This window comes from Cherax quadricarinatus, chromosome 6 (genome assembly GCF_038502225.1).
Source record: "Cherax quadricarinatus isolate ZL_2023a chromosome 6, ASM3850222v1, whole genome shotgun sequence".
In the NCBI taxonomy this organism is placed as follows: domain Eukaryota; kingdom Metazoa; phylum Arthropoda; class Malacostraca; order Decapoda; family Parastacidae; genus Cherax; species Cherax quadricarinatus.
In genome coordinates, this window is record NC_091297.1 from 47,499,929 (window position 1) to 47,515,426 (window position 15,498).

The 15,498-nt window shown below is 40.0% G+C and overlaps 1 protein-coding gene across 10 annotated transcripts in view; it reads left to right on the forward strand.

The window, feature by feature from the left end:
• Nucleotides 1–15,498, forward strand: part of mof (males absent on the first) — a 510,758-nt gene that overhangs the window by 303,947 nt on the left and 191,313 nt on the right. The window contains exon 8 of one of the 10 annotated variants that reach the window (XM_070081526.1): nt 11,822–11,966. The exons of the other annotated variants lie outside the window; for them this stretch is intronic. Within the exon in view, the coding sequence (XP_069937627.1) occupies nt 11,822–11,831 (10 nt within the window). The 3' untranslated portion in view covers nt 11,832–11,966. Of the gene's footprint in view, nt 1–11,821; nt 11,967–15,498 lie in introns of those variants that run through there. 10 annotated transcript variants of the gene reach the window in all.

Here is a 15,498-nt window from a genome sequence, read left to right on the forward strand (position 1 = left end):
AGATAAAGAGATAGAGATAAAGAGATAGAGATAAAGAGATAGAGATAAAGAGATAGAGATAAAGAGATAGAGATAAAGAGATAGAGATAAAGAGATAGAGATAAAGAGATAGAGATAAAGAGATAGAGATAAAGAGATAGAGATAAAGAGATAGAGATAAAGAGATAGAGATAAAGAGATAGAGATAAAGAGATAGAGATAAAGAGATAGAGATAAAGAGATAGAGATAAAGAGATAGAGATAAAGAGATAGAGATAAAGAGATAGAGATAAAGAGATAGAGATAAAGAGATAGAGATAAAGAGATAGAGATAAAGAGATAGAGATAAAGAGATAGAGATAAAGAGATAGAGATAGAGATAGAGAGATAGAGAGATAGAGATAGAGAGATAGAGATAGAGAGATAGAGATAGAGAGATAGAGATAGAGAGAGATAGAGAGATAGAGATAGAGAGATAGAGAGATAGAGATAGAGAGATAGAGATAGAGAGATAGAGATAGAGAGATAGAGATAGAGAGATAGAGATAGAGAGATAGAGATAGAGAGATAGAGATAGAGAGATAGAGAGATAGAGATAGAGAGATAGAGATAGAGAGATAGAGATAGAGAGATAGAGATAGAGATAGAGATAGAGATAGAGAGATAGAGAGATAGAGAGATAGAGAGATAGAGAGATAGAGAGATAGAGAGAGATAGAGAGATAGAGAGATAGAGAGATAGAGAGAGATAGAGAGAGATAGAGATAGAGAGAGATAGAGAGAGATAGAGAGAGATAGAGATAGAGAGAGATAGAGAGAGATAGAGATAGAGAGATAAAGAGAGAGATAAAGAGAGATAAAGAGAGAGAGATAGAGATAAAGAGAGAGAGAGATAGAGAGAGATAGAGATAGAGAGAGATAGAGATAAAGAGAGAGAGAGATAGAGAGAGATAGAGATAGAGAGAGATAGAGATAGAGAGAGATAGAGATAGAGAGAGAGAGAGATAGAGAGAGAGAGAGATAGAGAGAGAGAGAGAGTGAGAGAGAGAGAGAGAGATATATATATATAGAGATATATATATATATATAGAGAGAGAGATAGAGATATAGATAGATATAGAGATACATTGTTTAATAGATTAATTGGCGTGATGCAGTGGCGTGGAGTCAAATGATACATCTTCGGAGGCTTCTTTACTTAATTTGTACTGTAGTGGTGGGTACACAGGCTTGTGTTGTGCCCATGGCCGGGGAGGCCATCCCAAGAGAGGAGATAGCTAGTAGGCCTTGTGTCTTCCTGCTAGGCCGCTGTGTGAGAGTGTGAGCCCAGCATCCCACAGACCTGGGCAGGCCCAGAGGGCAGCTCTTTAGTGGTGCAAAATATGAACTAAGCTGGCAGACAGCATAGGCTGTCTATGCAGACAGTACAGGCTGTCTACATACGCTCGGCCACCTGCCACATGGTCGTCCCGACCATGTCTGGCGGTAAAAAAAACACTTGGTCTCTCTCTCGTAGGAACAGGGCACAGAACACAAAATAAAAAACATATATATACGTATGGACATGGAAGAAAAAACTTCCTACAGGGAGGGAAGCAAAAAACATGTGGGGTGTGCTAAACATCGTGGTGCTAAACATCGTCGAAGGGCATCACTGCATGCCTTCCTGTGTCTGGACAGATACTGCAACACAGGAGACATAGCTGCGGCTGAGCTGTGACGTAACAGGGTACGGGCTCCTCTAGAATGGTGAAGCAGTCATTATAGAAGTCACTGCAGGTTTCACTCAACCTGGGGCACGACATGCTGGTGCCCTCGAGTGAGGCGTCGACAAAACTCGGCAGGGCTTCTGGCAAGCAACTCAGGAGGACACTTCTCGACTGATACTGTCGCTGGGCTGTCACTGCCGGCGAGCGTGGAGCGAGTCGTGGCAGAGACGACTGGGCGAAACATCTGGGAGTTGTAACATCATACACCAGACTGCAGTGAGGGAGCTAGCAGTCGAAGTGACATCATCTTCGTGCAGGCTGCTCACTGAAGCTTGTGACACGAGGCTGACACAGCGCCTACCGACAGGGCTAACTGCGGCTTGACGAGTGTCATTCTCTCGGCAGTTGGAGTTATAGCAGAGGTTAGTCTAAGTGTCCCCAGACTTGTTTCTCTACATATAACTGCACTCTGAAGGTCTGGAGGTGAAGTGAAACAAATCTCGATGGGAATCGTAGCAAGTACGATTCTGTGGAACATCATGAGCGATGAGCATGAGAGCTTTCTGTTCAAGAGGCTCGGGCTCTGGCTGACTGATAACAGCTGTCAAATGCACTGGTCACAGCGGGTGATTTAGCACAGTGGTGCTACACAGGGGTCTGGATCAGACCACACTGGACTCACGGAAAACTTTACACACACCCGCTGTACATGCAGTACAACATGGCTTAACTAGCAAATGATGCTTTTCTGTGCACAAAATTGACACTAAGCTATACACTAACATATAAGAACACTGACTGAGAGGAATTAATTAACACGTGAATATATCTTCTCTCAATCTTCTCGACAATACTGAAATATTTACTGAAGCACAAGATGTGACATCATGTGATGTCAGGCGTGATGCCGTGAGGTGACCTCAGCAGCACTGTCAGCAGACATCTCGAGGTGACGTCAGGCAGACATCGTGACGTCGTGAAGTTGGGCAGCATCGTTGGTGACGTCAATGTGATGCATGCAGCAGACCACAGCATGTGGCCTGGGACATCTGGCTTGGTAACCCACGTGGCTTGTAGATCCACGTGACATCACCCACACCCCACATGGCGTCGTGATCTACGTGGCATGCTGATCCATGTGGCATGCTGATCCATGTGGCATGCTGATCCATGTGGCATGCTGATCCATGTGGCATGCTGATCCATGTGGGTTGCTGATCCACATGGCTTGCTGATCCATGTGGCTTGCTGATCCACATGGCTTGCTGATCCACATGGCTTGCTGATCCACATGGCTTGCTGATTCACATGACTTGCTGATCCACGTAGCTTCGAGTGGCCTCGGGCACTTGGATACACAGCTCTGGCAATGAATTCACATGGAAAACAGCAGAAAACGCAGCAGAGAGAGTGAGTAGTGGTGAGTGTATGGTAGGCTGGTGAGGTGTGAGTAGGGCGAGCATGGGTGAGGCAAGGAACGGCAACTTCCTCCTCCTCTTCTCCCACCCACAAACACAGGGAGACACACTGGACGCAGAAATCACCATAAAACTCACCTCTGGCTTGCTGAAGTAGCTGTGCTGAGCTGAACAAGAGCAGAATATACAAGTGACGCTGAACACGTGACTTGAGAAACAGTGTGGGACGCTGTAGCGTGGAGTCACTGGGACGCCACTTAAAATTCTCAAAAAAATTAGGCAAATTTCGGCTAGATCCTGCTTGTACCTGTGTCTGGATGCTGAAACGTGCAGACACGACATCAGGATAGCTCGTTGAGTGACGGATGTTACTAGTGTAGGGTGATGAAGTGAACAACTTCATTCCTTCCTTCCTCTCTCCGGGCAAACACAACTGCTGCGACCACCGCTGCTACCAATGTTTAATAGATTAATTGGTGTGATGCAGTGGCGTGGAGTCAAATGATACGTCTTCGGAGGCTTCTTTACTTTATTTGTAATGTAGTGGTGGGTACACAGGCTTGTGTGTTGTGCCCATGGCCGGGGAGGCCATCCCACGAAAGGAGAGAGCTAGTAGGCCTTGTGTCTTCCTGCTAGGCTGCTGTGTGGGAGTGTGGGCCCAGCATCCCACAGACCTGGGCAGGCCCAGAGGGCAGCACTTAAGTGGCGCAAAATATGAACGAAGCTGGCAGACAGCATAGGCTGTCTATGCAGACAGTACATACATACATAGAGGCAGCCACGTTCAGTCAGCCAACAACCCACCCGGCCAGCCAGCCGGATATGTATTACACGTTCCAGAGTTGTTTCTCTTTACTTAGGGTATAGGTTATACTACATTCTGGCAGGATGACACTACCAGTGGTATTCTTCCATTCCACTATGTCGACAATACATAAAGATAACAGTAACATGTGATACTGTATGAGATGTAAAATTTACAATACAGTTCACTTCCATGTATACATTATATACAGTACATAAATAATTAAAATATAACAATAGAAGTAAATTATGGTAAAAAGAATGAAATAATGATTGTACATTACATTACAGTACTATGTAGATAGTTTATATAGGAAAGGATTGACATTATGCCCTACCCAGTATGTCTGAAATTTTCAGAGGTTCGACTTACGTCCATTTTACCTTACGACCGGTTGGTCGGAACCAAGCTTGGTCGTAAGTCGGATGGTACCTGTATTTTCGTATGGTATTTATGGTTGTATTCAAGTTTTCCTGGTCTCATTTTAGAGAATGGAAGACATATTACAGAAATTGAGACGATTTTGATTGGTTTCAGAATGAAAAGTACCTTGAAATTGAGCTCAGAGTAGCAGAAATGTTCGATTTTTGCCAAAGTTCAAAAGTAAACAAATTATGCCACGCGTCCAATACACGTCAACTGGTAAGTCTAATATCCTTCACTGATATTATGTATACTATTTCTACACTAATGCAGTAGTCTGCATAACAGTAAATCTTCTACTTTTTGTGAGAATAAAAATTCAAAGTGGAAAGCAAAAGAAATGTAAGAGGGGCCTGGGGACATGACTAATGAACAGAGAAAATGTTATTTTAGTGCCAGGAATGTCTGTCTTGTTTATTCTATTTATTCTGTTTATTCTGTTTATTCTATTTATTCTGTTTATTCTGTTTATTCTATTTGGAAATTGGCATCTTTTGAAATTTGTGTGAAATTTTCAAAATTGCTAATTTCTGACCACTTTATTGGATAGTTGAAATCGGTAAATGGGTGGTTTGTTGTACTCATTCGATAGAAAAAATGGAGTTCTAGCAGTTGACTAGTACACTGGAATTGGCTGAAAATAAGGTCAAAGTGGGCGAAATCGCCAATACGTAAACATCGTCGAGACTGCTAACTTCGCGAGAGCATATTTCTGTAAGTTTTCCATCAAATTTCATACTTTTTGTGTCGTTATGATCGGGAAAAGATTATCTTTCTTTTCATAAGAAGAAAAATTTTTTTGTTTCCGAAAAATTTTTGACCCTGAGAACAAGTTTAGGAGAGGAACTTCTCGATCCTGAAAGGGTTAAGGGTCGAGACCCTCGATCCTTAACCCTTTCAGGGTCCAGAGGCCAAATTTCAAGGTGTGCACCAGGGTCCAAGAATTTAAAAAAAAAAATTGTTATTTTTCTTGGGAAATGGTAGAGAATCTTTTTCTGAAGGTAATAAAACAAAAAGTATGAAATTTGATGGAAAATTGACGAAATTATGCTCTTGCGAATTTTGAGGCGTCAGCGATATTTACGCATCGGCGATTTTGCCAACTTTTACTCACATTTTAGGCCAATTGCGCTATTCCAGTCGACCAAATTCTTAGCTATTTCACTAGTATTACTTCTATCATTTGAGTACAAGAAATCGCAAAGGCAGCTGTTTCAACTACAATATAAAGTGATCGGAAATTGGTAATTTGGCCAATTTAACGCAAAGTTCAAAATATACCGATTTCAAAATAGGGTCCAGAATAAACAGTGCAGGCATTCCAGGCACTAAACTAACATTTCCTCTGTTCATTAATTACATTTTCAGGCTTTACAAATGAATTCCATTTTGATTTTTTATTCACAATGAATTTTTATTCAAACAAAAAATAGAAGATTTACTGTTATGCAATATTGTAATAATTGTATAAATATCATCACCACATTTGTGAATGTATATTAGACCCACCAGCTGGCGTGTATTAGATGTGTGAGGTCATTTGTTTGCTCTTGAACCAATCAAAATCATCTCTATTTCTGTAATATATCTTCCATTCTATCAAATGAGACCAAGAAACTGCAAATACAACTATAAAAAATAGGAAAAAACACTGCAAAGTCACCATTTTAATTGAAAATTATGTTTTCAGTTTTTCTCATGCACTGTGTGCTGCAGGATTTGCTTTATGTGGTGCACACATACCACATAGATGTACAGTGGACCCTCGACATTTGATACTAATCCGTTCCTGAGAGCTATCGAATGTCGAAAATATCGAAAGTCGAATTAATTTTCCCCATAAGAAATAATGGAAACCAAATTAATCCATGCAAGACACCCAAAAGTATGAAAAAAAAAATGATTACATGAAATATTAAGTTTAATGCAATAGAATAATTACAATAACAATAGAATAATTGACACTTACCCTTAATGAAGATCTGGTGATGATTGATGGGATGGGAGGAGGGGAGAGTGTCGAAGTTGTTACTGTTTAGAAGGGGAATCCCCCTCCATTAGGACTTGAGATAGCAAGTCCTTTTCCGGGGTTACTTCCCTTCTTTTAATGCCACTAGGACCAGCTTGAGTCGCTGAACCTCTGTCGCCGTTCCTTCAAGATTTGTCTAAAATGGGCCATAATATTGTCATTGTAATAGTCACCAGCACGGCTTGCAATAGCTGTGTTAGGGTTCAACCCACTTTGCACACATTTCCTTAATTTTTGAAGTAGGCACAATGGAGTCCACAACTGGCATAGACTCCTCAGGGTTAGCCCCAAACCCTCAAAATCTTTCTTAATTTCCATACTAATTCTCACCCCTTTTCCCCTTTTTATCACAGGGTTGGCACTAGAAGCTTTCTTGGAGCCCATGGTGACTCATTTTGCAGAAACAAGCACCAAAAACAGTGATAATATAGATATGGAATGTACCGAATGTATCCTTAGATGCGCACACACTGGCTGGCTTGTAAACACTGGCACACATGGGGCAGTTCAGGCCACGCATGGACACGTCTCGTACGAATCGTATCGAATATCGGGTTTTCCATCGAATGTCGTGGCGAAATTTTTGCATTAAAATGCATTGAATGTCGGATTTATCGAACATCGATGCCATTGAATGTCGGGGGCCCACTATTCTCTCATAACTAGGACCAAATTTACTGCTCACAGCTTATCAGAGTGAGCTGAGGTCATGGCGTAAATCTACAGTTTGGACCCTCAACTCAAAGCTGTAGAACTGCGGCACGAAGCCTGAAAGGGTTAACTCCCACTCAGGGTCGAAAATTATTTGGAAAAAAAAAAATTCTTGTGAAATGGTAGAGAACCTCTTTCCGATAATAATGACACCAAAAGTATGAAATTTGATGGAAAACTTGGAATTATGCTCTCGTGAAGTTAGCAGGATTGACGATATTTGCGCATCGGCGATTTCGCTCACTTTGAGCTCTATTTTTTGGCCAATTTCAGTCTACGAAAATCATAGGTATTTCGCTAGAATTCCATTTGTTCTATTGATTGAGTACAAGAAACTTCCCATTTACCAATATGAACTACCCAATAAAGTTGTCAGAAAATGGCATTTTGGCCAATTTCACACAAATTTCAAAAGATGCCAATTTCAAAATAGGGTTGAGAATAAACAAGACAGACATTCCTGGCACTAAAATAACATTTTATCTGTTCATCAGTCAAGTCTTCAGGCCCCTCTTACATTACTTTTGCTTTCAGTTTTGAATTTTTATTCTCGCAAAAAATAGAAGATTTACTGTTATGTATACTACTGCATCATTGTAAAAATGGTATGAATAATATCGGCATACTTGTGCAAAAATATTAGACTCGCCAGTTGACATGTATTGGATGTGTGGTGCAATTTGTTTACCCTTTAACATTGGCAAAAATCGAACATTTTCACTACTTTGCTGTCAATTTCAAGTTACTTGTCATCGTGAAACCAATCAAAATTACATCTTCCATTCTATCGAATGAGACCAGGAAAACGAGAATACAACCATAAATCCCATGAGAAAATAGACTGCAAAGTTGCTGTTTTAAACCAAAAAGTTTTTTTTTTTCTCATTATGCATTGTGTGCTGCAGGATTTTTTTTATACAGTGGACCCCCGGTTAACGATTTTAATCCGTGCAAGAGGGGTAATTGTTATGCAAAATAATCGTTATGTGAATGAATTTTCCCCATAAGAAATAATGGAAATAAAATTAATCCGTGCAAGACACCCAAAAGTATGAAAAAAAAAATTTTTTACCACATGAAATGTTAATTTTAATACACACAAACTGAAAAAGGCATGCACACTTACAAGACACTTACTTTTATTGAAGATCTGGTGATGATTGATGGGATGGGAGGAGGGGAGAGCATTATCTTCTTACTGTTTAGAAGGGGAATCCCCTTCCATTAGGACTTGAGGTAGCAAGTCCTTTTCCGGGGTTACTTCCCTTCTTCTTTTAATGCCACTAGGACCAGCTTGAGAGTCACTGGACCTCTGTCGCACAACAAATCTGTCCATAGAGCTCTGTACCTCCCGTTCCTTTACGATTTGTCTAAAATGGGCCACAACATTGTCATTGAAATAGTCACCAGCACGGCTTGCAACAGCTGTGTCAGGGTGATTTTCATCCATAAAGGTTTGCAGTTCAACCCACTGTGCACACATTTCCTTAATCTTTGAAGTAGGCACAATGGATTCCACAACTGGCATAGGCTTCTCAGGGTTAGCCCCAAACCCTTCAAAATCTTTCTTAATTTCCATACTAATTCTCACCCTTTTTACCACAGGGTTGGCACTAGAAGCTTTCTTGGGGCCCATGGTCACTTATTTTCCAGAAACACCACCGAAAACACTGTAATAATACGAAATATTCCGAGTGTATGCTTGGATGTTAGCGCGGAGGCTGCCTGGTAAACAATGGCACGGGCGGCACATGTGAGGCTGGGTGAGGGCGCACATTGGACGCGTCTCGGACGAAAATCGGTGAGCGGGTTTTTAATCGGTATGCGCGGCAAAAATTTTGCGATTAAAGTAAGCGGTATGCGAAATAATCGCTTTGTGATGCCATCGTTATGCGGGGGTCCACTGTACTCCACACTCTGACCATGCAGACCCATTCTTTCACATCTAGGCCTACCAGCCTTTTCCCCGTTTGATTTGAGGGCACTAGAATTTATGCGTACTAGTATGTCACCAACACTGGCACATATACAAATAACCCGCACATAAAAGAGAGAAGCTTACGATGATGTTTCGGTCCGACTTGGACCATTTACAAAGTGTGACTTTGTAAATGGTCCAAGTTGGACCGAAACGTCGTCGTAAGCTTCTCTTTTATGTGCAGGTTATTTGTGTATCGTTCCAGTCACGGTATTGTGCCTTTTTTTTGTTATTTACTGGCACATAAGACTTACTAATACATAAAAAACCCTGAAAGGGTTAAGAGTAAGACGGAGAGCAGGATCGCAGATGAACAAGGAGGCTTTAGGAAGGGAATGGAATGGAATGTGTTTATGGATTTGAAAAAAGCATATGGTTGCATGGATAGGGAAGCAATGTGGCAGATGTTGCAAGTGTATGGAATAGGTGGTTGGTTATTGGACATAGCTAAGAGTTTTTATAAGGATAGTGAGGCTTAGGTTAGAGTATGTAGGAGAGAGGGAGATTATTTCCTAGTAAAAGTGGGCCCTAGGCAGGGATGTGTGATGTCACCATGATTATTCAATATATTTATAGATCGGATTGTAACAAAAGTGAATTCTCATGTGCTGGCAAGAGGTGTGGGATTGAGAGAGAAAGAATTTAACACAAAATTGTAGTTGTCGCAGTTGCATTTTGCCGATGACACTGTGCTTTTGGGAGATTCTGAAGAGAAGTTGCAGAGCTTGGTGGATGAGTTTGGTAGGGTATATAAAAAGAAAATTAAAAGCGAATAATAGGAAAGAGTGAGGTGATGAGGATAAAAAAAATTAGGTAACAAAAGATGAATGTATTCAGATATTTAGGAGTGGACATGTCAGCAGATAGGTCTATGAAAGATGAGGTGAATCATAGAATTGATGAGGGGGAAAAAGGTGAGTGGTGCACTTAGGAGTCTGTGGAGACAGAGAACTTTGTCCATGGAATCAGAGAGGGGAATGTATGAGAGAATAGTTATACCAACGCACGTACATGGGTATGAAGCATAGTTGGTGAATTTTGCAACAAGGAGAAGGCTGGAGTTGTCATGTCTGAGGGCAGTGTGTGGTGTGAATATAATGCAGGGAATTCGTACTTTGGAAATTAGGAGAGGTGTGGGATTACTAAAACTATTATCCAGAGGGCTGAGGACGGGTTATTGAAGTGATTCGTACATGTAGAGGGGATGGAATAAAATAGAATGACTTAGTGTAAAAATCTGTAGTAGAGGGAAGGCAAGGTAGGGGTTGGCCTAGGAAAGGTTGGAGGGAGTGGGTAAAGAAGATTTTATGTGAGGGGTTTGGACTTGCAGCAAGCATGCGTGAGTGTGTTAGGAGCGAATGGAGGCAAATGGTTTTTAGGACTTGATGTGCTGTTGGAGTTTGAGCAGGGCAACATTTATGAAGGGATTCAGGGAAACTAGCAGGCCGGACTTGAGTCTTGGAGATGGGAAGTACAGTGCCTGCACTCTGAAGGAGGGGTGTTGCAGTTTTCTAACTGTAGTGGAAGCATGCCTCTGGCAAGACAGTGATGGAGTGAATGATGAAAGTTTTTCTTTTTCAGGCCACCCTGCCTTGGTGGGAAACTGCTGATGTGTTAATGAATAAACAAATAAAGTAAATAAATAAATAAGGTGAAATGTACTGTAGAATTATTGTCAAAAGAGTTAGGGGAAAAAGTAGGACTACAGAAAACGTAAGGAGAATTTAGGAAGGAAAGGGATGTATAGAACAAGTGTTTGCATTCAAGCATACAAATAAGTATGCCACCCTGCCTTGGTGGGAGAGGGCCAATGTGTTAATAATAAAAAATAAAAGCTGCAGAAGTTGGTGGACGAATTTGGGAGGGTACGTAAAAGAAGGAATTTGAAAGTGAACATAGGAAAGAATAAAGTGATGAGTATAACAAAAAAAAATTAGGAAATGAAAGATTGGATATCAGATTGAAGAAGGAGGGAGGGAGGGAGGATGGAGGAAGTGAATGTTTAAGATATTTGGGAGTGGGCTTGTCAGCAGATAGGGCTATGAAAGACAAGGTGAACCATAGAACTGATGAGGGAGAAAAGGTGAGGATGCAGTGAGAACTCTGTGGAGACAAGGAATGTTACTCACGGAAACAAAGAGGGAAATTCGCGAGAGTTTAGTTGTACCAATGCTTTTATATGGTTGGTGAATGTTGCAACAAGATGAAGGCTGGAGGCAGTGGAAATGTCATGTTTGAGGGCAATATGTGAATCTGTATCTTGGAGATTAGAAGGAGGTGCAGGAAGGAGGGAGGTGGTAAAGGTTTTTTGTGCGAGGGGTTTGGACTTCCAGCAAACGTGCATGAGTGTGTTAGATAGGAGCGAGTGGAGGCAAATAGTTTTTATGACTTGATGTGCCATTGGAGTGTCAGCAAAGTAATATTTATGAAGAGATTAGGGAAACTGATTAAACGGACTTGAGTCCTGGAGGTGGGAAGTGCAGTGCCTGTGCTCTTGAGGAGGAATGGAAATATGTTGCAGTTTTTGAGCTGTAGTGTAGGCACACCTCTGGCAAGACAATGATGATGTGAATGATGATGAAAGTGTTTCTTCTTCTTTGGGAAATAGGCAATGTGTTAATAAATAAAATTTTGTGGTTGCAAGTTTTTATTAGGCAAAATCAGGGTATTTTTCCGAAGTGGTTGGTAATATGTTGCTGTTGATAACATACTTCTACGCTTTTTGAGTAAGTTGTCTCTGAGTTCATGTATTTTTTTTTTTTCATTCCAGCATTTATTGATGTAGGGTGTGGCAGTAGTTCTGGTGCTGCAGACTCCCAGATGTAGCCTTACTGAGGCTAGACAATAAACAGACTATTTTTATGAAGTAGAATAAAGTATATTATACAATTTGGGTGATGGGCATTTTTTTTAACACATTGGGCTTTTTCCACTGAGGTAGGGTGACCTTAAAAAAAAAAAAAATAAGGAACCCTTTAAATATCATTTACTCCATCACTGTCTTGCCAGAGGGGCACTGATACTACAGTTCAAAACTACAAATATATCCACCCTTTCCTTCAGATTCCAGGCACTGTGATATCCTAGAGTCTCTTAATTTTATTGGATGTGCCATGGCACCTTTGATATACCTTTACCTTTGAAGGTGCCATGGACATGTGGCTCCTCTTGCATGATAGATTTACTGATTAATGTCACTCTCTCTTGGGCTCAAGTCAGTGAAATTCTTTTGAAGGTCTTTTCATATTCTGCTTCTCTAACTATTAGCTGACAGCTCAAAGTTGTAATTTACTCCAGCCTGGAAAGCATATGCCTTAGTCAGTTCATCAGTTCTGTTATACATTTGTAGGCCATGGTGAGTGGTATAATTTGATTGCACTGTCTTCAGTTATACCATACCCATATCTGACTTCTGACACAAACATGTCATAATTGACACTCATGAAGCTAAGAGCATTTATGGATGATAGAGAATCACTTGCATTTAAAGTGTCAATTTTTGGTGCATAGACACGCATGAGTACAAGAGTATAATAACAGTTCAGTTTGAATGGTAGAAGCCAATTGTTGCTATGTGCAACATAAGAGACAGCTCTACTTTGTAACAATAGCACTACCCTCTGCACCATTGGATAAGTGAACAGAGCCATTAACATATATAATTTGTGGAGGAGAGTTCTGTGACTAAATCATACAACTTAAGGCGTCATGCTAGGCTTTGAGACAAAGCTTTCATTGTGATATAATAATGTTCTTTGGGAAAGCTAAGGGTTAAGAATGTGGAAAGTAAGTTTCCATGGTGCAGGGAATTGTCACTGTTGCATTACATGACAGATCATATACAGTGGAACCTTGGTACTCGAACAGCTCTGTACTCAGACAGTTCAGTACTTGAACGCTTTGTTCGATAAAAAAAATCACTCGGTATTAGACTGTTTGCTCGGCACTCGACCAAACAAACATGACCTGCCAGAATATGTGCGTCAGTCTCCCCGCAGCTGTTGCTCAGTCCAAAACTCTGCTGAACTTCACTGTAAACTATTTCGTGTTTCTTTGCATTTTTGGGTGTTTTTTTTTTATATTTGTATAAATAAGTCACCATGGTGCCTAAGATTAGTGATAATAGCCAACTATAAAGAAAATTGGTTAATGCGTGTTTACCCTGATGTAAACACTGCCTCAAGCGGCCTCAAGGCGGCCGCTTGAGGAAAACGGAAGTTTTTTTCTTTCCTGCAAACTGAACCGTGTTAAATTCATCATACGACATGTTACATAAAATTGTATCGCAATTCTTCAATTGTGCTATATCCAAATAGTGCCAAATAAACTCTTGGTAACTGATGGTCTGCTGTATTTTGAAAAAAATAAAAAAATCTTTTTTTTTTTTAAATGAAGAGCACATTTTTCTACATGTTATGTGATTAAAAAAAATTTTTTGGGTAGGTATTTACTGAGATATATGACCGTGAAGTTGGCTCTGGATGCTCACCTGATGGCAACATTGCCTCCTACTCTGGATGCTTACCTGACGGCAACATTGACTCCTGCCACTTGTGCAAGAATGGTATATAATACCGACAAGATGAAATTAAGACACATGTGCAACATCTGGGTATCTTTATTGTAGACATTTTGCCATCCAGTGGCTTTATCAAGACAAATTCCAGGACATAACTTGAAGACAGTAGGACTATATACAGAAGATGAGAGACTGATTACCTGGAATTTATATTGATAAAGCCACTGGGCGGCAAAACGTCTACAATAAAGATACCCAGATGTTGCACATGTGTCTTAATTTCACTCCTGCTGCTTGCAGAAGCGTTGCCGATATACCTTTTTTCTCGTTTTTATTTTAATTTATGTATTTTTTATGTTCTGATAATTACAATTTGTAATAGTTCTTGTGATTTCATTGCCAATCTTCGTTCTGACACTATTATTAGGAACTGAAATAGTACTCGGATAGTCAAAATCACACTGACAGGTGAACATTTACACCTACCTGGGTTATTTACTATTGTCTAGAAATATATACAAAGTATTTATAGGTCCCAGCAAAGTTTTAGATAACTTGGTGTATTCCTTGAAGCATGTTATGAAAGGTACCCCTATACTGTTGACAGTCCAGTGATATTTGATAAATGCCCACTGCTCCAGCTAACCCTTGCTGTATATATCACTTGCACACAAACATGTCTTGTTTCTCTGTCTATCTGTCTGTATCTGCTTATCTGTCTTTCTGTCTACCTGGAGTATACATATATGAAACTCTTCTTGAAGAATGGCTTCAAGACAACTGTTATCAGCTCAGTGACATTTAACCCTTTCAGGGTCCAAGGCCCAAATCTGGAGTCACGCACCAGTGTCCAAGAATTTTCAAAAAAAAAATTTGTTATTTTTTCTTATGAAATCGTAGAGAATCTTTTTGTGAAGGTAATAAAACAAAAAGTACGAAATTTGGTGGAAAATTGACGAAATTATGCTCTCGCGAATTTTGATGTGTCAGCGATATTTACGAATCGGCGATTTTGCCGACTTTGACTCCCATTTTAGGCCAATTACATTATTCCAATCAACCAAATTCTTAGCTATTTCACTAGTATTACTTCTATTCTATCGATTGAGCACAAGAAATCGCCAAGTCACCTGTTTCAACTACAAAATAAAGTGATCGGAAATTGTTAATTTGGCCAATTTAACACAAAGTTCAAAATATTCCAATTTCAAAATAGGGTCCAGAATAAACAATGTAGGCATTCCTGGCACTAAACTAACATTTCCTCTGTTCATTAGTCATGTTTTGAGGCTTTACAAATAAATTCCATTTTGATTTTTTATTCACATAATGAATTTTTATTCACACCAAAAAATAGAAGATTTACTGCTATGCAATACTGTAATAATTGTATAAATATCATCACCATATTTGTGAATGTATATTAGACCCACCAGCTGACGTGTATTAGACGTGTGAGGTCGTTTGTTTACTCTTGAATATCGGCAAAAATTTAACATTTCCGCTACTTTGAGCTCAGTTTCAAGCCATTTCCAGTGCTAAAACCAATCAAAATCATCTCTATTTCTGTAATATGTCTTCCATTCTATCAAATGAGACCAAGAAATCGCAAATACAACTATAAAAAGCATACGAAAAAACACTGCAAAGTTGCTGTTTTAATCGAAAAATCATGATTTCAGTTTTTTTCTCTCATTATACACAGTGTGCTGCAGGATCTGTTTTATGTGGTGCACACATACCACATAGATGTATTCTCTCATATCTAGGCCCAAATGTACCACTCAGTTTATCAGAGTGAGCTGAGCTCATGGCGTAGATCTACGGTTTGGACACTCACCATAAAGCCGTAGATCTACGGGACGGACCCTGAAAGGGTTAATAAATATGTTTTCACTGATACACACAAACATGTTTGTCCATCAGTC